Below are 23,310 nucleotides of genomic sequence, written 5' to 3'. Positions count from 1 at the left end.
GCTGAGAGGCACGACTTCCCACCCGCAAACGTCTGGCTTAGGGGAGAGCTCTTCGAGCTCTTCTGCTGTCCGTCAGCCTGGACACTTACCAAGCAGAATGGCAGGCCCAGCCACGTGGGGTCAAGACCACCCCACGCCCTCCCCACGCCCAGCCAGCTCGCCAGGCACAGCCCCTCACTGCCGTCGGGCCCCGCCCCTGCATGCAGCCCGGGGGCCCAGCCCACGAGAGGCCGCCACGTACCGTGGGCCCCGGGGCAGGCCTGCTTCAGCATGGGCTTGTCCATCTTCTTGGCGTAGAAGGCGGCGTACCACACGCGCAGCTCAGTGCCCGGCGGGATGTCCCTGGAGGTGGTGAAGTACACGTCGCCGCCGTGCTGGTAGGCCGTCAGGTTCTGGTGCGCGGGCTCCGCCGCCGGCCGCACCAGCATCATCCAGTTGCAGTCGTCCTCGTTGGAGGTGTCGAAGCACACGGGGTGCCCGTCCTTCTGGAACACCTGGGGGGGGACCGCCGAGCAGGGTCTGGTTACCCCCAGTCTGCATGCGTGTCAGCATGTGTGTGTGTGTGTGTGTGTGTGTGTGTGTGGGTGTCGGGGGTGGGGCTGAGCAACCACTCTAGACGGTGCTACATGGGGGGCCAAACCAGGCTCCGTGCCCGTCCTATTTAGGGGGTTACACTAGTTAGGAGGGTCTCAGGCAGGTGAGGTTGGTCATGGGGGAAAGAGAAGAGGTCGATACAGTGAAAGACCCAGGTGTCATCGGCAAACCCGAGCGCTACGCCTGGCCCAGGTGGGGACTGAGAGACCTGAGGTCTATACCTGGTCCAGGTGTCGCTGGGACACTTGAGTTCTCTGCACAGCTCAGCTGGGGATCAGGGTGCCTGATTTTGACCTGTGGCCCAGGTGGGTGGCTGGGTAGTGCTACTCGTGGTCCAGGTGGCACCAGGAAACCCGAGGCCCACTCCAAGGCCCAGAGTTATCGGGAGACCTGAGTCCAACGCTCGGCCGAGCTGGGCAGGGGGACACCTGAGGTCTCCTCGAGGTCCACTCGTGGACAAACTCTAGTCAGCTGTCAAGCGGGCATGAAAGCATCTGAGTTCACTCTTGGTCTAGGTGGCATCAGGACACCTGAGTTCAACACCTGGCCCACGTGTCACTGGATTGTCTGAGCTCTACACCTTGTCCGGGTACCAGCGGGACACCTGAGTTCCACGCACGACCTCGCTGGGAATGAGAATGACTGAGGTCTACTCCTGACCCAGGTGGGAAACGGACACCCGACTCCACACCTGCCCGTGCCCCGGATGGGAATCCGGATGCCTCGGTTGTACTCAAGGTGCAGGTGTCATTGGGCTACCTGGGCGCTACACCTGGTCCGGGTGTCATGGATTCTCCTGAGTGCTATGCACGGCCCAGGTGGGAAGTAGGGTGCCAGGTTGTACTCACAGTCCAGATGGGCATCGGGACACCTGAGTTCTCCCAGCCCTATTACAGGGTGTGCAGTGACTTAGGCAAAGCCCCCTGTCTTTCTAAGACGAGCCCTGCTCTGTAACAGAGCACTGTTCCTTGTGCATTCAATGCGAGCAGGGAGCAGGGGGAGAAACGAGTGTTTTGAAGTTCAAAGGAAGCACACAAGTACAGTGGTTCTCGTCTCCTATTTTCTGATGCGAGTGTTACTTCCTCACTTTCTCACGTAGGAGAGAAATCTCTCCCTTCTCCTGGGCTTTCCCCGTAGGGGCTCCCCACTGCGACCGAGCTGGAGGCCCCTCTGAGGGGGGAGCCCTCGGAAACTAGGGAGAGGGCAGAGGGGGCCACCGGGTGCCTAGTGACCCCAGCTGCTGTGGGGGTGCGCTCCCGGGGGACCCTCCGCCCTCCCTCCCTGCAGGGGCAGAAAGCCGCCCCAGGCACACGGGTGCTCGAGGCTGAGCTGGGGCCGGGACAACTCATGCCAGACGCAGACCCTCAGCATCGTGTCACCGAGAGAATCCAGGAGGCGCACACTGGAGCCTCGGCCCACCGGGGCTCTGCACCACACGGCCCAGGCCCCACGGAGGCCAGCAGCCAGCAGCCTCTCTTTTCGTCCTTTCTCTCTGGCAAACAAGCCAAGTGCCTTTACTTCCCCCTCGTTTTGCTGACATTGGCCTTGCAAGTTTCTTTTCCCAAGGACTGCCCCAAACCTGAGGTCATCGATTTCGTCTCCATCCCGAAACGTGGGTCCCTGCTGAGGGTGTCCAGGAAAAGCCCACCTCTGTGGGCAGCTGCTGCCCGCCCCGCGCCCCGCCCTGTTCCCCACTGCTCCTGCTCGGGCTGGCTCAGGCCGGTGCTGCGCCGGGCATGGGGACGGCCCACAAACAACACCTGCACCCCCCGGCCTGGGGGGTGCCCATGGGCCACACTTCAGTGCTGTAAGCCTTCCCTGTGCCTTCTGTCTCACTTTTCTCAGTTCCACACGGTAGCTGACCCACCCCTGTCTGGCGGGCTTTCGGAGCCACCACACTGTGCCGGGGTCCACCGTGGCCCAGACACGGCGCTGTCCTCTGGAAAGGGCCGGGCAGAGGACACTGGCTCTGCCCTGGGGTGGCGGCAGGCAGCCCTGCCAGCGCACGACTGCCAGAGAGGACAGCACCGCCCGCCCCTACGGCCGGTCACTTCCTCCCAGGTCGTGGCGGAAGGGAAGGCAGCATCTGGGTCTCCTGGTGCCCGCGTTCTAAACACACTCCCTTCCGCGTCTGCGAAGTGGGAAACGACAAAATGCTGACTTAACCTGGATGCTCCCGTGTCGTGAAAAACACACTAGAGGGAACAAGGGGGACACTCTGCAGGAAAGCGAGCAGAACTGCACCAGCCGGAGCCATTTCCAGGACGCCTGGAGCCACCGGCACTCCGGCCCCGGCGCCCGCTGGCTCGGAGGACGGTCACACGGCGCCCGGCTCCCCGGCACGGCCCTCACCTTCAGCGGAAACGCGGACTCCTTCTCCCACTTGGCGACTCTCCTCGACTCGAAGGGGCCGAACTGGGTCCGCTTGACGAGCTGCGTCACGGCGAACACGCCCTCGGCTCCGTCCTCCAGCCGCCGGATCTCCAGGTTGGAAGGGAGGGACGACCTGACCGTGGAACAAAGCCGGTCCCTGAGCGCCGTCGGGCTGCAGCCAGGCCAGCACCCAGACACGGGCGGTGCTGGTGAATGAAAGCTCGCTGTCGCCCACCACCCAGGGCAGCCAACGGAGGGCCATCTACGAGAGGGCAGTCGCAGTCCCCACCCGCCCGAGGCAGAGCCAGCACACCCGTCCGTCCTCCGGGTGTGGGGTGCGGTGGGCCAACGGGCACCGCACAGACAGCCCTCGCCTGCAGAAGCACCCGGTCCGGGAAAGGGGAAGACCACAGGAGCCCCGAGACCAGGCGCCACGTGGGAAGTTCCACGGGAAAGGCGGGAAGAGCCACGGCATTCCAAAGGCCAGAAAGGGGCTTCCAGCTGGGCTGGACTGGCTGCCTTCATGGAGGAGGTGGCCTTTTTGGGTAAACTAGGAGAGTGTCCAGGATGCGGTGCCACGGGAGAGGGCACAGGGGCTGGGCCTCCAGTGCGTGCCAAGGCACCAGTGGGGAACCCGACCGCGGACAGTCCCGCTGGGGGGCGAGCGTTCCCAGTGGGCTCTGCAGGCAGTGGCAGGCGGCCGCTGAAGGCTCTGGGGGAGAGCCGATCCAATCTCCATGCAAAAATATTAATCTCTCTGTTTTGAGAAGGTAAGTCACAGTGAGAAAAAGTAAATAAATAAAGAGGCTGGACAACCGGTTGGGGGGCTTCCAGAAATAGCACTGAGAAGGTAAGTACACGTCTCCACATGCCAGGCACTAGACCACTACAATGACACAGTGATTGTACGGGGCTCTGTTACTCTGCTTGCTCTACAGACGAGGCAACTGAGGGGCAGAGAGAACGCCTCATCCAAGTTCAAAGAGCTGGCATGTGGCCGACCCGGGCTGTGAACCAGCAGCCACTCAGCCCTTGCTCCGGCCCAGCAGGTGACACGGCCCCCACAGGGACATGCGGAGTGGCAGAGCCACCGAGCCTCCTGACTAGACCTGCAGGTGCTTATCCGCGAGCTGCCGTGGCTTCTTGCTGCCTGCACTCGCTGCCGCCCCCGGCCCCACCCCTCCCGGCCAGGCCCATGGTGGGCGTCCGCCAGCAGGAGGGCAGGCCCAGATCCGGCCACAGGGGACCCGTGCGAGCAGACCCGCCACTTGGCCGTCGCCCCCCAACCCATAAACCAGCCCAGCCAATCGGTTCCTCCATGGTGCCCATCCTGGTCTCCTCCGCCTGGCTCCTCAGAGCCACGAACCAGACATGAGCCATCCCCTCTGCAGCCTCAGAAACACGCCTGGTCCTCCTGGGGACACGCGATACGGCCCACTGGGGGACGGAGGTCACAGACGCCGTGCGAGGCCAAGGGCAGCCCCCCTCACTGGAGTCTGCCCTCCCCCTTCGGCCGCGTCCTCCCTGCTGGCAGACGTGGGGGCCGCCAGGCCCTCACTGCAGCCGCCACACAGACCGCCCCGTCGGCCAGGCAGACCTGGAGGAACAGCCAAGGCGGTCACTCACCTGGCCCTGCTCAGCACGAAGGAGTCCTTGACCATGACCACGGGGCCCAGCTCCGGACACTCGGAGTCGTGGTACTGACTGCAGTCTTCACACCCTGCAAACACACGTCTGGCGTCAGGGCGGGGCCCCCGACAGACGCCGCTGGGCCCCAGGCCCCGGAAGCTCGGACTCCCTGCCCATCGGGGGGCTGACGCTGCCCCCCACATGCGTGAGACAGTGCAAACACAGGGCGTGCTCCCCGAGCAAAGGCCCGGCTCTGCGGGGCGTTTCGGTGGGAGGAGAGGCTTCCCAAGGGGTGGCGACAGATGAAAACTCACCCGCCGCGCAGGTTTACGATAAATCTAACGCATCGCACGTCACTTTCCAAAGCCCTGGATTACTTTTCTGGATCGACTGCCGCCCCCTGCCAAGTGCCCTTGGCCGGGGACTCTGGGAAAGACGAACCTCTTAAAACGCCACCCCCGCCACCCATGTCTCTCGTGTAATAAACCGTGTTTCTTAAGGCGAGTAAAATCACTTCAACCGAAAAAGAGACAGCACTTCTGTACTGGAAAGGCACAGCGTGGACCCGAGGACGCGACTCTGCCCTGACAGCCGGCGCCACCCCCCGCCCCGAGACACGCCGGAGGAGGGGCTGGGCCACTCACAGATGAACATGATCTCCTCACTGCCGTCCTCGGCCATCGCTGCCACCTGTCGGGACACGGGAGAGCGGCGTTAGTGACGGGCTTTCTGCCGAAGCGCTTCTGAAAGGAAAGTTCCCACGCACAGCCTCCCGGCGCCCAGCATGCAGTGGGCCGCCCGCATGGCAGGACGGGGCTGGGGGCCTCGGAGTCTGTTCTCGCCTGAAACAATGTTGCTTCTTCATGCGAGCCACTGACTGGGGCGACTTCTAGATTAGGGAGCCTTCATGAATGCAGACTTTCACCTTTTTATATCAGCCATGCTTTCATTTGTAAAATAAATACGTCACCATTTTTTTAACTTTCTTTTTTTTTAGATTTTATTTATTTATTTTTAGAGAGGAAAGGGAGGGAGATAGAGAGAGAGAGAAACATCAATGTGCGGTTGCTGGGGGTCATGGCCTACAACCCAAGCACGTGCCCTGACTGGGAATTGAACCTGCGACACTTTGGTTCGCAGCCCGCGCTCAATCCACTGAGCTACGCCAGCCAGAGCTAATATGTTACCATTTTTTAAGAGCCAGTTTTCACAATCCCACTTCCCCCGCCCCCGGACTGTGAATTCTTCCAGGACGACTGCGTCTGGGGCAACTTCTGTTCTTCTTCAGCTGCCGGCTCGTGCCCGAAACCCATGGGCCTAAAGCAACCATGACACCGCGGAGGAGGGCCCCCTGCTCGCCACGAAACCCGTCAGACCCAGTCATTCCAAGTTCCTAATCATCTTTTGAAGTACAGCTCCACCGCAGGCAGCTGAGATTAGGCCCCCCGCATATTTGCAAGGTGATCTGGACATGTTAATTCTAGAGCCTGGAAATAAAAAGGCTCACCTCACGCAGTTCTGGGGGAGCAGAAAGGGCGATACACCACCCAGCACGTGTTGATCCCATAATGTGTCACTGCATAAATGATCCCCCCTCCCACGCCCTCCATCCCCAGAGAGGCCAACCCAGTGCACCCTCCTGCATCCCACTTCTCGTCCCACCCCCTGTGATGTGGACACCTTTTGGGGAAGGGGTGCAGGCTGGCGCTTCCTGAAGGCTATTCCGCAAGGCACCCCTCTCCCAGGAGCTGGAAGAATGACACACAGACAACGCAAAGTCCAAATGAAAACTCGGATTTGCCAACACACGTTTGCCCTGTGGCAGTGAGGTAACAAGGAAACAAGGCAGAGAGACCGGAATGCCAATGTGCCCTCAAAGTGCCAGAAGACAAATAACCTGGGGGTGTTTTTTCCTGCAGTCTCTACTACTACACTTCGTACCTCCCTTGGCCACGCCCGCCTTCTCCCACCTGGACGGTGGCTCTCCTGCGCTGCCCTGGCAGGCCCACCCACTTCCCACGCGGCACAGCGCTCTTCCAGAACCCAAACCCAGTCGTGCAAGTTGCCCAACTGACACTGAAGGCTCCCTGTGCCCGCGACCTCTGCCCCTCTGTGCCGCGGGCGGACGCCCACTCTTGCTCATTGTCTCAGTTTAATTGTCACTTCTCTGGGCAGCGCTCTCTGATCCACCTGCCCAAATTAGGGCCCTTGTAACCCTTCCTGCAAGCAGCCCGCAATTTCCCGTCACCACAGCTTTCACCGCGGAGACCGTCCGTGTGTGTGTGTGCTGCTTATCTGGTGTCTCTCCCCCCACTGGACCTGGGGGCCAAGAGGCAGGAACCACCTGCACATGCTCAGAGCCTACATGGCCGGGCTCTGGGTCCCGCCCCCCGAGCAGACCAGGTCCGGAGCCAGGTCCTGCTCCTTTGTGGCCTCCTGGGGGGGTGGCTGTACTGGCCTGTCCTGCTTCCACAGGGCTCCTGCCTCCCCTCCCTCGGACACCGAGATTGGTTACGGGTTTTCAGCAACACATACTGGAAAGAAAGTTTGAACAGAAAATCTCTGCTGGTCAAGAAATCTCGCAAACCAGTAATGCTGCTACAGGCAAGGGCAGCTCTTCAGGAAAGCGCCTGGGGTCCCCGAGAACACTTGATCGGCTCTAAGGAGACAGCGTCCCGCTCTCGCCCAGGCATTGCTGGGACACCCACCGCTGCCACCAGGCTGTGCTAACGGGTCACGTTAGCTGGGGGGGCGGGCCACGAGGGAGCCCCTCCTCCCGCGGACACTGCAGGATGCGGGGCTGTCGGGACCTGCTGGAGGGACGACAAGGGGGCTGGGGAACGACCCAGACGTGGCCAAATAAATGTGTCCTCATCTTCCGCTTCCAAGGAGAAGCTGGCCAACACTTCAGCTCCCCACGGAAACACCACGTATTCCACAAGGGGGGAAAGATCTAGAACAACACGCTTTCCTGCAGCCACCAGGCAGGTTCCACACAGTGTCACACCTGTCTGGGGCATGAGTGCGCTGAGCCTGTGTCCATACCACGCCCCCCAGCGATGGCCCAGGGCTCCGGGGGCCACGGGGGCCACGGCACCAGAGCCCGGCCCTCGGGCAGGCAGTAGGGGGGCCGGGTCCTCTCTCGGCTGCGGGAGTGCACCACCCCGGACTGAGATGTGAGGCACCCCACTGCCACCCCGGCGTGGCAAGCACAGAAACCTCATCACAGGACTTCGAGTTCCCGCACACGTTTTCTGCAAAAAGCACGGCGTTGCTGCTCCACCCCCGGAGTTCTAAAGCCCGCAGATCTTCGAGGGCTGGCCTGCCAGGGCCAGGGAGCGGCCCTTCACCCGCACAGGCCCCGCAATCAGCCCCCAGGCAAGCGGGGCCCCCCAAGAGGGCCCTGGGGGGCAGGGGAAGGAAGCGCAGGCTCAGTCCATGGCAGCAGACGTTTCTTAAGACTATTTACTGCGGAGGTGACGACGCTCGTCCCTCAAACACACAGAGTCCTACGGCACTGGTCCTGCTGGCCTGGCTGACTTCAGTCGGCACGACGACCTCACGGTTCATCCACGCGGTGGTGGGGGTCAGAACGTCCTTCCTCTTCACGTGGGATCGTGTTCCATGGTCTGGATGGACCACGTTTTGCGTGTCTGTCCGTCTGCTGTCGGACGCTTGGGTCGCCCGCCTCCACGTTTTCCCTGTTGTGACCGACGGCCGTGGGGAGCACACGCGTGCAGATCCCTCCTGAAGGCCCTGCTTCCGCGCTCCGGGGCACGTGCACTGGGCTGGCCGAGAGCCGGCTTGGTTTTTTTAGCAAAATAAAAGACGCGCTTTTCATTTTCACCAGCAACTTCACTAACGTGGGTGTTTTGAGCATGTCGGCTATCTCCTGCGTGGTGTAACATCGATTGTTCTCAATTAGCGTTTTGACTGGATCGCTGTCAACTTCAGCTGGTCTCCCCGACCGCGGAGCTTCCACCGCCCAGCGAGACGTCTCCAGCCGGAGCTTCGAGAACCGCTTCTGGCAGGTTCGCCCAGTTCCAGCACCTTCTCCACACTCTGCCCAGACCTGCTCTCGAGTCTCAGCTGCGGTTTTTTCCTTCCTTGGAATAATAAAGCATGGTGTGCTCAAAATGTTGCTTATCTTCTTCCATCTTCAACGTTAAAAGAGCTACACAAAAATTTACCAGTTTGGTACGTTGTTTTAAATGCACACTAATGACAGGGCAGCTGTCACAGTACAATCTCACAAAATAATTCTGGATGAAGTTAAACACAACTAAGCGGCACTAGAGCCATCACATAGGAAAAACCAAAGGAACGTTTTGGCCAGCCCAGTGCTTACAAAGGGGGCGGCTGGGCCACGTGACCACTCTGCGTGCAGTTTTCTGAGGGGCCCCCGTGCTGTTTTCCACGGCGGCCACCCCACGGTACACTCACACCCACGGGGCACAAGGGTTCCCATCTCTCCACACCCTCTCCAACACGTGTCATTTTCTGATTTTTAAAAAATACAGTAGTCATCCTCAAGGACGTGAAGTGGTTAAAAGATTATATTTTAATGTGATCTACAAAGGCTGGGTTTTAGGAAAAGTAATCAGCTTGGAAACATTGGAAAATAAAAAGCCTTATAATTTTAAAACCCAGGCAGTGAAAATAACTCAGAGAAAAAGGCGTTTTCGGGGAGGCTGCCCACGTGACTGTGAAACGAAGATCACCTGGTCTGCGACCCCGGCGGGGCGTGCCTGGCCATCCCGCCCACTTCCATGACAGAGGGGGACAGACATAGGAGGGGGCAACGAAGGCGGACGCCCCGGGAGTCTGTTCCTGGCCTGGGTGACTTCCCACAGCTTGTCAGGGTCCACAGCAGCCCTCTCCAAGGGACACAGAAGGCGAGCCACACTTGTAATATGATTTTGGCTGCTGTTTAGTTTTGAACTATTATAGATTCACGGGAAGTTTCAATTACAGCACGGAGAGGTCCCATGAACCTTTCCCAAGGTTTTTTCCCAAGGCTTATAATTTACCTAACTATACACAATACCCAGACTCTCATGTGACTGTAGCACTAAGACCTGCACGCTATCGAAACCAGGGAACTGACCTTGGCCCCGCACATGTGCACGTAATTCTGTGTTTTCTCACAGGTGTAGGTTCACGCACCCACCACCGCAATCAAGGCCCAGGACTGTTCCGTCGCTAAGAAGACCTCGACCATGGGTCCCCGTTACAGCCACCTCCCGTCCCTCACACTATTCCCAACTCCGTCTCTGTAATTTCTCAGTTCAGGAATGTAATATGAATGGAATCATACAGTGTGTGATCTTCGGAGACAAGCTTTTTAAAAAAAAACCTGCACATAATGCCCTGGAGACCCATCCAGGTCGCTGCGTGTATCGATAGTGCATCCCTCTTTCCTGCTGTATAGTATTCCACGGCACAGCTGGGCCATCCGCTCCCTGAAGGACACTGGGGTTTCTCCCCATTTTTGCCCAGGACAAATAAAGCTGCTATAAAAACCACGCTCTGGTTTTTCCGTGGACATAAGCGGTCATCCCTCCGGGATAAATGCCCACGCGTGCAGTCTCTGGGCCGCGTGTTAAGTGGACACTGGGAAAACGGAAGGCGGCAGGAAAAGAGGACAACCACGCACCAGAGGAGGTGGCTCTGGTAACAGAAGCCACGGGCACGGTCTCCGGGAGCTGGTGAAGACGGCACGCGTGGGTGTCGGGCTGGGCTGGTGACGCAGGGCAGACCCAGCCTCTCCCCCTGCGCCAGCACGGGGCTCACAACCGTCACTGCGGCCATTCTCACGGGTTACAGTGGCTCTCACTGGGGTTTTCGTTTGCATCCCCTTCCCTAACGACCAAGGAGACTGAGCATCTTTCCATGTGATTTTATTTGCCAATTGTAAATGCTCTTTGGTGCAATGTCCCTTCCTGTCTTTTGCCCACGTTCCTGGTGGACCGTCTGGGGTTTGGACCGCTGAGATTCGAAAGCTCCTTAGATTTAGATCCTTGGTCAAAGAGGCAGTTCGCAAATATTTCCTCCCTGCTCACGGCTCGTCTCTTCGTCCTCTTCACAAGGCCCCCGCAGGGCAGAGGTGTTGGATCTGGGGGAAGTCCAACGCAACAGTTTTTCCTTCCAGGGACCGTGCTTTTGGCACCGCGTCCAAGACCTGTGCACTCGGCCCCAAGTCCCAAAGATGTTCTCCCACATTCTTGGAAAAGACTGACAGCTTTACATTTTACATGCAGTTTCCAGTTTGAGTTCATGTTTATGTTAGGACGTGCGGTGGCGATCCAAGTTCATTTTCGTGCTCATAGAGCGGCATCGGCTCCATTAAATTGCCTTTGCACCTTTATCCAAAACCAGCTGACCACGTTTGCGTGGGTCTATTTCTGAGTTCTCGCTTCTGTGCTATTGATTTCTGTGTCTCTCCTTCCGCCAGCGCCACACCGGGCGGAGATCAATCAATACCATCCTGACTGCCAGCATCGCTTTGTAGTAGATCCTGTCACTGGGCGGACTGGCTCCCCTGCTTGCTTCTGTCTCCGAGTCCTCTCAGCCATTCTAGCTCCTCTGTCATTCCACACACATTTTAGGGCCATCTTGTCTGTATCGACAAAAATCCTTGCCAGGATTCACATGTGTAAGTTTGGTAACATTGTATTTAACAGGATATATCCCCAATACTATCGTTTCAACGTGTAATTCACATTAGAAATCATTCGTGACTTTTTTCATGTGACGTCTTGGAACTCCAGTCTGTGTCTGATACTGCGGGCCCTTCCTAACCCAGATCGGTCGCATTGTGAGTGCCCCGCAGCCAGCGCTGGTCCGGAGGTGTGGAACACCTTTTTAAGCAAGAGGGCCATTTCCCAGGGGACACGCCCTCATGACAACATTAAAGCGTTAAGGAAAAAAATCGTGAAAGGGAAAAAGCAGAGAAAAAACAAGCGATTTTTACCAGCGTGCTGCGGAACTGTTCCGAAAGGTGCTCTGTGGGGGCCAGGGCGGGGGTAGCAGGCGGGCAGAGAGCAGTCTTGTGGCCAGCACGCTTGTGACACGCTGCAATCCCCCGTTCTGGAGTCTTGTCACAGAAGGTCACACTAGAGGCCCCGAGAGGTCCCGCGGTAAAGTCTGTGGGAACGTGTGCAGCCCCCGAGCTTCCCTGGACCGGAAACCCCGCCCCCCGCAGCCAGCGATGCACGTGCGAGACCCACAGTCCCGCGCACAGACTCTGGGGGTCGGTGCGAGGGAAGGGGCTGGTCCTGCTGAGACAGGAGGGGCAGCAGGGACCGGGCAGTGAGCCCGGCTCTGCCATTTCCCGGATGGGAGGCCTCCTCGAGCTAGTTTCCCTCCACGGGCCTCAGTTTCCTCACCTGTGCAAGGAGAGGGTTAGAGGAGCTACTCTGAGCCGCTTCCCAGCCTGCAGAGGGGCACACCATTTCTCATTCTAGTTCACTGCTAGGACCTCACGCCACGGTGGCTCTCAAAGATCTCCATCCCATAATCCTCTATCCAGCACCGCTGCTGTGCTACGGATGTGTTTTTCAAAAGCCAGCTTTCATGTTACAGAGAAATGGCACACGGAGCAATCACTCCTCGACACATATTAACCAAGAAAGTTCAAACTCATGAATTGGGCATTGACAGCTCTGTAAACTGGCTGGGACCTCCCTTTCTTTCTAATCTTACTTCACACGATACGTGACGCACCGCTCCAGCCAAACGAAGTGACGGCCCTGCCCCAAGAGCTTTCATCTCTGGATTTTCTCTGCTCCCCCACTGCACCCCCGCCCCCGACCTGCACCACGGCCTCTGTCTCATTCGGGTCCTTTCCTCCCTCCCTGTCTCGGTCTGGCTGTCTGTGGTTGCAAGTGCCACCCAGTAAAACCCCAGGCTGCCACTGCGTAGCCCACACCCTTTCTTGCTGCCACAGCGAGCCCACCGTGAGGGCAGAACCAGACTCTGACACAGCCGGGCCCAGCCCCAGCCCCAGGCTTGGCGACTGCACCTACAACACTCACCGCTTCAGAGACTGGTTTCCCAGAGCCATGTCATCTGCCCCGCCGACTCCCAGTCCAGGATCGGCGGGCGTCTGGCGGAGGGTCGTGACAGCAGGTGGGGGAAGCCCAGAGACCCTCTGTGTGTACTGTAACAGGACGGGAACGGATCAGCGGGACTCCGCTGTGACCGCAGACAGCCTGCCAGCAGCCGCCAGCAGCCGCCGACTTCAGCCGTGGGAATCGGGGGCAGGTGGGGCACCCGAGTGACGGGACACACACCTGCATGACCTACAAGGTCAAAGCCAGCCCCCTGGCCAACTCCAGCCACCTCTCAGGGCGAGGCTCTTCAGTACGACAGGGCGGCGGGGTGTCTCACCTCCACTGCTTGCTTTTGCTCCAGTGTAAGATCATTTTTATTCTAAAACGAGTGGCTATAAAGAATATGCAGAGCCTCAGAAGCCAAAGAGCGCCCCCTCCTGCCCGCCTCCTTTCTGATCCCATTCCCAGGTCGACCCCTCTCATGTCCTTGGGTTTTTCTGCTAAACCTACTTCCACATCTTGAAACAGCAGGCTTCTGCTGGGATCCCCAGAACTCTCAGCCTCAGGGGCTGCAGTTTTAGCTCTTATTGTGGTCAGCTTCCTGACACGCTCTCCCCTCCCGTCACTCCCCAACGCAAGCCTGGCTACGCCAGAGCGTGCGGTGTGATGGCTCTGGAGGTACCACCGGGGGCTCCAGAAGCTGCTCCACAGGGAACTCCGGTCCATCACTAGCGCACGTTTCTAGGGGCAACTAACTTAGTATTTTATTTGCTGCTGCAGTGCGTCGGTTTTACGTTGTTTTATGTGCACGTTAGTGTTGTTGTGATTTGCCCACGTCTTGAGCTGCTGCTTGTGTGTAGGTCTTGCTGTGCGTTGATTCTGTGCTGCTGCTGTTATGGGGCGGTCTCGTTGGGTGCGGGTGTTCTGGTGTGCTGTTTGTTTGTTGTCTGTGCGTGGGTTTTACTGTACTGTTTTTGTGCAAGTCTTGTGTTGTTTGTGTGTAGATTTTGTTGTGCTGCTTTGTGTAGGTTTTTGTGTTGTGTGTGACTGCCGTGCTGTTTTGCTGGTTGTGTGGAGGTTATGTAGTGTGCATGTGTGTGTGGGGTTTGGCGGCAGAGGCAGCAGTGCAGTGGGCAGGGTACCCACGGCTGCATCCTTGCCCATTCTGCAACAGCTCCTCCTATGGTTTGTTTTCCACAGGATCCAGCTGGTGGCGGCCCAGTGGTGCGTGGAGCCCACCCTTCCCGTCCTGTCTGCCCGTCAGGCCTGACGTAGGCTGGCTGCTGGGCCTTCCCTTCACCGTCACCTGAGTCTGTCTGTTCTCTTGGTGTACCTGGAGCTCCCGTTCCCTGAGGCCTCCTGCTTCCATTTTCCTGGTTTAGTCCTTCAGTCTGGGGGGCACATTTCCCTGTAGTTTCCTTAGAATGGGGCCTTGGAGGTACCTCTTTGGAGAGGGCTCACCATATCTGCAAATGTCTTTATTCTAACCCCACGTGACGGCTGGCTTGCCTGGGCGCATGGTCGTTTCCACGCAGAGCACTGAAAGCTGGGCCCCATCGCCCTTCAGCTGCCAGTGTTACAGCTGATGAGTCTGGTGTCTCTCTGGCCGGCAAACTTTTGTATGTGACTCCCGACCCCGGATCTTTCAGAAATTTTTGTTTTAGCTGCAGGGACCTCGAGTTTCATGACCTGCTTCGATGCTGGGCACTCGTGTCCTTCGGCCTGAAAATCTTCTTGTATTCTTTCTTTCATAATTCCTTCTGCTCTCTCTTTCCTAACCTCTTAGTTTCATCAAAGATGACATCTGTATTTCTGATTTTCACATCTGGCGCTTTAAGAGGGATTTCTCATCAAAAAGGTGAGAGAGAGGCCTTCTCTCTGTCATCTTAAGAATAGAAACTGAGGTAGCATTAACGTTACCGTGTTGGTTAGAGCTTTAACTGGCAGTCCTCTTTTTACTTAACAAAAAAGGGGGTGCGTGAGTACCAAGTCTTATTACATAATGGGCCTGTTGTGACGGACAGAGGCACCCTGGGACCTCTGAAAGACCCTCGTGCACCCTCAGCCTAGGGCCGGGGAGCCCTGGAGAGAGAATGAGTCGCGTCAGAGCACCGCGTCCGGAGGAGGCAGGTGCGCTGGGGGAGAGGGACCAAGCGGGGCGCCAGGAAGCCAGACCACAGGGCCGATCAACAGAACCAAAGCGGCCTGGTTGGACAGGGATGCCTATAAACCTCTTGAGTAAAAAGGTGCTAAAATTATGTTATGTTTTTAGTCGCAATAAAAAGCAAACTTTCTGTAACTAATTAGCATCCGTATCTTTTAAACTTACAACAGGCCAAAGGCCTTGAGAGTGACGGAACACTCGGAATACCCCGTCTCAGAGACCGACTCTTCATCCAGCAGGTGCAGTCCCCTCCCCCCGGAGAGCAAGGAAGAAGTGACCGCCCTCTCGCAGGAGGCACGACCGAGGGACACTCTACTCCTCACGAGCTGGCTCCCAGCGGCACCGCGGGCAGACGGCCCACGGCTGAGGGTGTTCTGACGACACCTGCAGCGCATGGACGCTCGCAGCCGGGAGGTGGAGACGCAGACCACGCGGGCCGTCGGCAGGTATCGACAAGTCACACGGAGCCGAACACACAGGGCGCCTCTCAGGGAAGGAGCAAAGGCGCCATCTCTGAGAAACCCAAGTTTCAACTGTATGGCAGTCTGAGGAAACAGGACACCACGGGCCCGGGAAGACTCAAGGGGAGGACTCGGAGCTGGGCTTCCTCGGATCTTGCTGGGAAGAGAGGCCTCGACCGGGCCCCCACGATGACCCTGAGCTGCCTGCCCAGCCGGTCCGAGGGCTTCTCCCTGCCCCAAATCATCCAGGACCGGCCTCTACATCCCCTTCTTCTCATTTCCTCTTCCAGAAACTCTCCCTCTCTCCAACTCCCACCTAATCTTTTTTTTTAAAGGTTTTATTTATTTTCAGAAAGAGGGGAAGGGAGGGAGAAAGACAGGGAGAGAAACATCGGTTGGTTGCCCCTCGAGTGCCCCCTACTGGGGACCTGGCCTGCACCCCAGGCCTGTACCCTGACAGGGATCGAACCAGTGACCCTTTGGTTTGCAGGCCAGTGCTCAATCCATGAGCTGCACCAGCCAGGGTTTTTTTGTTTGTTCGTTTGTTTCTAAAGATTTTATTTATCCACCCAATCTTTAAGACCTCATTCAAATGGCCCTCTTCCCTGAGGCCTCCTGGCCGCACTTGTCACACACCAGGCGGGCACGCCACACTCACCCTTCCCAAAGAGGCCCGACCTTTGTTACCAACACCCTCTCTGCGGCAGTGAGCCACGCCCCCTGGGTTACTCACACCAGCTCCGGACAGCACCCACTCATCCCTCCCCTCCCCTCCACTGCCCCGTTTCTGTTCTCTCCCATGGCAAGGATCCTGCGAAGGGCTTCCTCACCTTCCGTTCTCTCTTCAGTGGGAAAACTTGCCCCCCCCCCACCACTTCACCTGGCCACCCATCCCTCCCTCCACCAGCTCCGGGCCCTGGGCAGCACCCCACAGTGGGCCCGCACCCTCCCTCTGGGAAACCTTTCTTGTGTGGTCTCCAGCCCTTTTCTTCGTTCCAACCTGTTGGGCGCTCCTTCCCAAGCCCCTCTTTGTTCCCGTCTCGGCTCCTGTCCAAAGCCACGGTAGCAGCTGGACCAAGCTGGCCCCTCGGTCCTCTCTCCCTCTGCGCCCAGCACGTATTCCCGTCACCTCCCAAGCCCGTGGCCCGGTCCAGCATCGGCCCTTCCAGGGCCCCAGACGTTGCCTGGTGCCTGGTTGCAGGCACCAGCAAGCATTTTGCTAATATTCCTGCAACAGTGTTTTTACCAGATGCTCTTCTCGGCACTTGAGCTGACAGCGTAAACTGGCATCCCTGGTTTAAACAGCTGCAAGGGATGTAAGTTTCCAGTATATTATAGATATTGACTTCTGAAAATACAAGCGTTATGTCACTCTTCTAAGTGTGTCTGCTGGACTCTACGGGGCGGTGCCCACTGCCTCCATTTACGAAGCACACGAGCGCGCTCCTCCTGGCCCGCCAGGAAGCTCACAGCACTTCCTTCTCCGGCATCTCCCATCCCCGTCATCGCTGCAACCGCTAAACCCAATGTTACATATTCGTGCCCGAGACGGCTCTATCGATCACACTACAGATGTGCATAGAAACCGCATGTTCTGACTTTCTGTGGCCACGAGGAAATGCTAACTTCTTCTGGACTGAGTTGGCACTGCCGTCATCAAGACCCCACTGATCAGAACAGAAATGCAGCATCTGCTTCGGTAAACAGAAGCCGTGGCGTCACAAACAGAGGCAGGCAGGACTTTTGCCACAGTTGCCTCACAGATTGTGGGCAAACGTTCGGCTGGGCCCCGGTCTTCCTTCTTCTACGTGTGGGTGCAGGAAACCTTGTCCCACAGACACGTGGGTGGAACTGGATGAGCTTGGTTATGGCCGTGTGCCCACAGCCACTTACCCACGACCACTGCCAATGCCAGTGGGTACCCACTTCCTCTGTCAGCAGGAGGGCGCCTTCCATCTGCCAAAAGTCTGAGGTCTTATCCTACAGTGAGTGTGCTCCCCAGATACCCACACATCTGTGGGCGCCCTGAGGTTTCCACACCCCAGGGCCATGGCCCACACCAAGACTGGGGGTTTCGGGTCGCCATCTCCTGGACAGTACAAGGGACCCTTTCTCAGGAAGGCAAGGGACCTGGGCCCTGGGCAAAGGTTTATCCCACCCCAGTGGGGCAGTTGGAAGATGCCGCTCCTCTGCAGGGCCCTGAATCCCCCTGGTCACATCCCACCTGGGCATACCTGTCATCTTCACCTTAGTAAATGGCACCTCCTGTCACCTACTGCACATTCCCCAACCAAACCAGCAGCAAGGTCTGCCTGGCTCCAGAAATGCACACTGTCCTCACTCCTCATTCCCCTTCTGCCTCTCCCCATTTCTAGGACAGTCTTTGGGGCCAGCGTTTCCCACGTGTCAGCCACAGAGTCATCAATAAAAAGACACAGGTCTGTTCCCCCCCTGCCCAAAGCCCCCAGCGGCATCCACTTGGCACTCAGAACAGCCCATGCTGCCCTCCAGTACTTTCTCCCCTGGACCACACTGGCCTTTCTCACCCTTGGATGCACAAAGCTTATTTCCACCCCAGGGCCTTTGCACTCGCCATCCGTCTGCTAGTGACGCCCTTACCCTAGATCTCCACTGAGCGCCCCCAGCACTGGTCTCCAGCTCAGACAGACCCTTCTGGTCCCAAATGCCCGGGTGTACCCACCCCTACCTGTACCACGGCCTCCACTGGCTCTACCCACCCTCAACCTGACACAGCCTTATTGTTCATCGTCTTATCCTCCTACCCCCAGACCACCGGTCCGCCCGGCTCCATATTCCTCTTGCTCTCTGTAGTGCCAGGCACACAGCAGTCGCCCGGGGAATAAACACTTGTTGAACGAATGGCCAAACAAATGAACGTACACATTCAGGGACCAGGAGGTTAAACTGAACAGGGACCGCCCGCACTTTCCAAATGTGAAAAGGAAGAGGAAGCTGAGAAAGCATTTAAGTCGCTGCTTACAATCTTAAGCTCTGAAATCACGTGTCAGAAAGAGTTGCCTTAAATCTCCTTTCACCTGCAAAGTGGCAGAGTGGTCTTCTCCTGGCCTTCTACACAGATGTTATCAAAAGAACAATACGAGGGATATGTCCTAAGGAAACAGAGTCCTTTCTCAAATACAATTGCTCCAAGAATAGCTATTAACCCCTATTGGTGTTCATTTATTTGTCTCCTGAAAAAACAACAACAACAGGATGTCCCTTCTGCTTCCAAAAGCAAACATATTACTATAGGCCTTGCTGGCAACGTTTCTGTACAACTATGAATCAAAGCTGTCGGGGGTAATGGATAAATTTTACTACGTTTCCCTTTCAAAATCCAAACGGTATTTCTCCTATTTCTTAACCATTCGCCATAAGGCAGTGATGTCAAGGAAATGCAGAGGAGCGGAGTGGAGCAGTGAAAATGTGGAGAACGTGGAAATGTCCAGGTTCTGAAACAAAATACAGTGTGGTGTCTGTGAATGGGGGGGGAGGGGGGGCGAGGATCTCACTTATAAAAACAAAGTGTCTGCCCTGGGGCAGTCTCAGAGAGAGAGTTCTCATTCTTGCCCTTTAAGGTTTATCACAAAACCAGTGGCTCATTTGCTTGTCACCCTTAAACACACCCTCGGGAACCACAGTGGGTTCTCCGGACCCAGTCGGGATCATATGAGAGAGGCTTACGCAAATGTGGTTTTTGTGCGTTGGCATCTTTACATACACACGCGGAGTCCACCTGCCTTTGGTCACACACTTGTTTCTACCATTTTAATCCGCCCTCGAGGGGAGAAGGAAGTAGGCAATTTCCGAGCATTTGTGGAAAACAAAACCTCATCCACTCCATTAGGAGCTTAATAAGGGTAAACACATAATAGCTATAACCATCAGGTAGACCTGTATTTCCATAATGAGTTCCCACTTCTAAAGCTGACCTCACCGAGAATGCCTGTCCCTCTCATCAGAGGCCACATGGCCAGCTCCTCCACCTGTCTGCGCCAGGGCGCGCCCAGCCCAGCCACCCACTCGAAGGCGGGCACATGTCACCTGCTCACGGATTTGACTACCTTCCCGCTGCCACCCTGGGGTTTACAGAAACAGGATGCAGGGTGCTCTTGGAGGGGCCTGGGCAGCCCCAATCGCCCAGGCTCCTGCTTCTCTAACCGAGGTGACACAAGTCCAGGGGCCCTCGCGCGCGCGCCCCGGGGCTATGCCCCGGTAAGGAGAGAGTGACACCACGGGGGGGGGGCGTCGGCGACCAAAGCACCGGGGGCGGGGACGGCGGGCCGGGGGCGGAGGAGCCCCCCTCCCCGCGCCCGCGGGCCGCGCAGGCGGGGGACGGTGGGCGCCGGCCGGTGGGCGGCGGGCGGCGGGCCCGGAGCGCCCCGGCGGCGGGGCGGGCGACGGGCGGCACTCAGGGCGATCCCGGAGCGGCTCCGGGAAATCCAGCCGGGTTTTGACTCTGATCGCCCACGGTGCCCACAGCCGGCGAATGTAACAAAGAACAGTCGGCATGGCGGATGGACCGGGGCGACGGCGGCAGCAGGCCGAGCGGGGCTGGGGCGGCGGACGGGCGGGCGCGCGGAGGAAGCAAGCGCGGGCCGGGCGGGGGCGGTGCGCGCGGGGACGACCGGCGGGCGCGGGGCCCTGGGCTTTACCTGCCTTTGGAATGTGCAGAGCGGGATCGGATCCGGACTCCGGGTTGCGATCCGCTCCGGAAACTGCGCAGCACCGGAAGCCGGGGGGCGGTAGCGTGGCATTGTGGGAGTTGTAGTTCGCTGCGGGACGCGGGCGGCGTGGCCCGGGAGCGGGCGGCCTGGTGGCGGTGGCTGGGACTGGGAGCGGGCAGTATGGATGGAGCGGCGGGCAGTATGGTCCGAGAGCAGGCGGCGTGGACTGAGGAGCAAGGGGCGCGGCGTGAGCGGGCCGCGTGGATCTGGAGCGACCGGGAGAAGAGGGCCGCGTTCCGACTGCCCTTTTCTTCGGAGCAGGAGGAGGTGTCTGGCGGCCACGCGCTACCCCTTACCGAGTGGCTGGGCCGGGCCCCGCCACCCCGGCTGAGACGTGCACGGACGACTCGCACAGCCCTCCTTACCCTTGTGGTGGCTACGTCAAGTCTTGGCGTTCTTTGCGGGGTTAGGTGGAAGAAGGGGTCGAATTTTTCATTAAATCAGGCCTGGGGTGTTTTGCCTAATCATAACTTCGGAATGTAGCCGATGGGCTGCTGCGCTTCTTGGCCATCTTTCTAGTCCATCGGTTAACATAGCGCTTGCTCTGCCCCCAACAAGCCCTTGAAGTATTAGATGCCCGGCAGTTGGCTGGCCAGCGGCACAGCCGGGCCCTTGAATCCTGGCGGCGCGGGCTGCTAAACGGGCAGTCCCCGAAACGCACCTGTGCCCCAGGGCAGAGGCAGGTTGAGGCCAGACCCTGGCACTGAATGTTTCTTCCTCTTCCCATTATCAGCTTGGGGGATCCCATCCATCCAATGGAGCACGGAAACAAAATATTAGAAATGGAAGGGACTAGAGGGTCTTTTAACCTAGTCCTGGCCTTTTAGAGTCAGAAGTAAACTGCCTTGTTCATGTCTGCCTGGCCAAAACCCCCATTGGTAATGTCAAAGACAGGTGATGAACTGGGGGGACATTATCTGAAATTGACACAGGCAAGGATTCTTTTGCGTGGTACATGTAAAACTCTTAGTCAATTTTTTTAAAAAAAAGTATAAATAATCCAATAGAAAAAAAAACAGTCTAAGGACAGTTCACAATAAAATACAAGGGCTCTTAAGGTTATGAGAAGCTGTTCAAATACTGTAATAAGAAAAAATAAAGTGCAGTGAGATCATTTTTATCTGTTACATTAGCAACGATTTTTTAAAGTATAATAGCATTGTTTTGAAGAGACCAAGAAAACTGGCTATCTTATCCTTTTCTGGTGGGAGAATAAATTGGTATAGAGGGGTTTTTATCCCACCACCAGGTTCACTTGTATGAGTTGGTACATGTGTAAGGTTAGTCCTGGGTACCCATTGGAAGGGCGCATCCACAGGTATGGGGCAGTGTGGAGTGTCCTGCTGCTAGGGACTCCTTTCTCGCCCTCCCTGACACCCTGCAGTGACCTCCCAGTGGTCTGGACCACAGCCTCCCAGACCATGTTGTTCCTGTCACCTCTGCCAGGCTCACTAGCTGAGCCTGCCTCTGGTCTGCAGACACGGTCTCAGAGTCCTTTGTACCCACTCCTTCCGTTTTGGAACACTTTCCCTGGTCTCCCAGGTCTTTGCACAAATGCTCCCCAACCTCTAAAGGCACAAAATGACCACTACTGCTCATGTGCACCCCTCCCCACCACCCCACACACACCCTTCTAGTGGCATGACAATTCCCGAATGCCCAGATGGCTGGTTCTCTGGGCCTCTCTGTACTACCTGGGTATCAGCACGCAAAATCAAAGCAGGTCATTCACGGAAAAAGTGACAGATCACAGCAGGGCTGAAGAGGTAGATGAGCTCAACCCACATAAAGGCATTTCTCGCGGGAATGCACGGGGCACAGGGCGGGGGCTCACAATATCACCGTCTCCTCGGACGGGTTCTCAGCGTGTTTAGTGTATTCCTCTGTGAACGCTGGAAATGGTGTCTTTTTTTTTCTTTTAATCACTGTTCAAGTACAGTTTTTTCCCTTTTACTCCCAATCCAGCCCACCCACCCAACCCTCCCCTCTTCCCTCCCATTACCACCCTCCCCCTAGTTTTTGTACATGTGTCCTTTAAATTTGTTCCTGTAAACCCTTCCCATTGTCCCCTGAAATTCCCTCTTCTCTCCCCTCTGGTCACTGTCAGCCTGTCCTCTATCTCAGTGTCTTTGGTTATATTTTGCTTGTTTCTTCGTTTTGTTGCTTAGGTTCCTGTTAAAGGTGAGATCACGTGGTATTTGTCTAATGGTGTCTTTTTAAGACAGATTGATATCCAAAAATTTTAAGGTAAAAAATTTGGTTGCTTAAAGTTTCAAATTTTCAGTGATTACCGCTGATGGAATGAATGTACAATCTTTGAGCCCCAGGCAGAAAAAGAAAAGAAAAGCCATCTATAACAGATATTAGTGGGGAACTTTGAATATGGACGTGATACTCGATAATAGCATTGAATCAATGAAAAGTTTTCCCAGCATGGACATTGTGCCAGATATGATAGGCGGGGGCTGTCATAGGAAGTGCATTCTTAGAAAATGCATTCTGAAGAAATTTAGGGTGAAACGTGATACCTCAAAAGGTCACAGAATTGGTGAATCTAGGTAAAGGATCATTCTGTAGGTTTGAAATTTTAAAAAATAAGCTGGGGTAATTTAAAAAAAAAACATAAACAGAAGAACTTCCATTATTACCAGTGGGTTTTCCTAAGAATACCATCTTCTCCCCAGGCAAAGACCAGCTGTGGCATTAAGAAGTAACCACTCCACCGCATGATCCCCGGTTGGGGGTGATGACCTTAGTCTGACCCATCTCATCAGCTCTGGTTATTGATTTAAGTATAAAACTCCGTTAGTACATTGTAGACATAATGTATCCTAAGCCACTTCTCACATCCTCTCTAGCTTGTGTTTTCAGTCTGGCTCATTTTCCCCATCCAGATAAAGAAAGAAGCCATTAGCACATCATTTAAATCCTACTATGTGCAAAGCATTGCATCACCCTTCATATTCTTCTCACCCATCACAGGGAGCATTACACTTACAGTCCAGAAAAGACCACATGATGCCGTAAGTCCTGTTCTCTCCATTTGACACAAGGCAGCAGAGACTTGTGACTTTGACCATGGATTCTCCAGTCAGACAGCCTGGGTTCAGACTCTCCTCTGCCACTTACCTGCTGTGTGATCTTCGGCAAGTTACTTAACCTGTCTGCGCTCCATTTCCCCATCTGTAAAGCTGGGCCAGATCATAGTTCACCGGCTTATCTCAAAGAGTACAGGAGTCACTATGTGTAAAGCACTGGAAATCATTCCTGGTGCATAGTAAGTGTTC

General features: G+C 56.6%; 1 protein-coding gene across 2 annotated transcripts in view; it reads right to left on the bottom strand.

The window, feature by feature from the left end:
- Window positions 1-20,461, bottom strand: part of PRDM15 (PR/SET domain 15) — a 64,471-nt gene extending 44,010 nt beyond the window's left edge. For both annotated transcript variants that reach the window (XM_045852753.1, XM_045852754.1), the window contains exons 1-5: window positions 19,952-20,461; window positions 5,241-5,286; window positions 4,594-4,687; window positions 2,947-3,100; window positions 242-494 (exon numbers count right to left, since the gene is read on the bottom strand). In XM_045852753.1, coding sequence (XP_045708709.1) covers window positions 242-494; window positions 2,947-3,100; window positions 4,594-4,687; window positions 5,241-5,286; window positions 19,952-20,053 — 649 coding nt within the window. In that variant the 5' untranslated portion in view covers window positions 20,054-20,461. The remainder of the gene's footprint in view (window positions 1-241; window positions 495-2,946; window positions 3,101-4,593; window positions 4,688-5,240; window positions 5,287-19,951) is intronic.
- Between the last annotated feature and the right edge of the window lie 2,849 nt (window positions 20,462-23,310).

Source organism: Phyllostomus hastatus, unplaced genomic scaffold (genome assembly GCF_019186645.2).
Source record: "Phyllostomus hastatus isolate PE091 unplaced genomic scaffold, TTU_PhHast_1.1 phas_contig_948, whole genome shotgun sequence".
NCBI classification, from domain to species: domain Eukaryota; kingdom Metazoa; phylum Chordata; class Mammalia; order Chiroptera; family Phyllostomidae; genus Phyllostomus; species Phyllostomus hastatus.
Note: the sequence above shows the minus strand (reverse complement) of the source record. Positions and strands in the feature narration are given on the sequence as shown.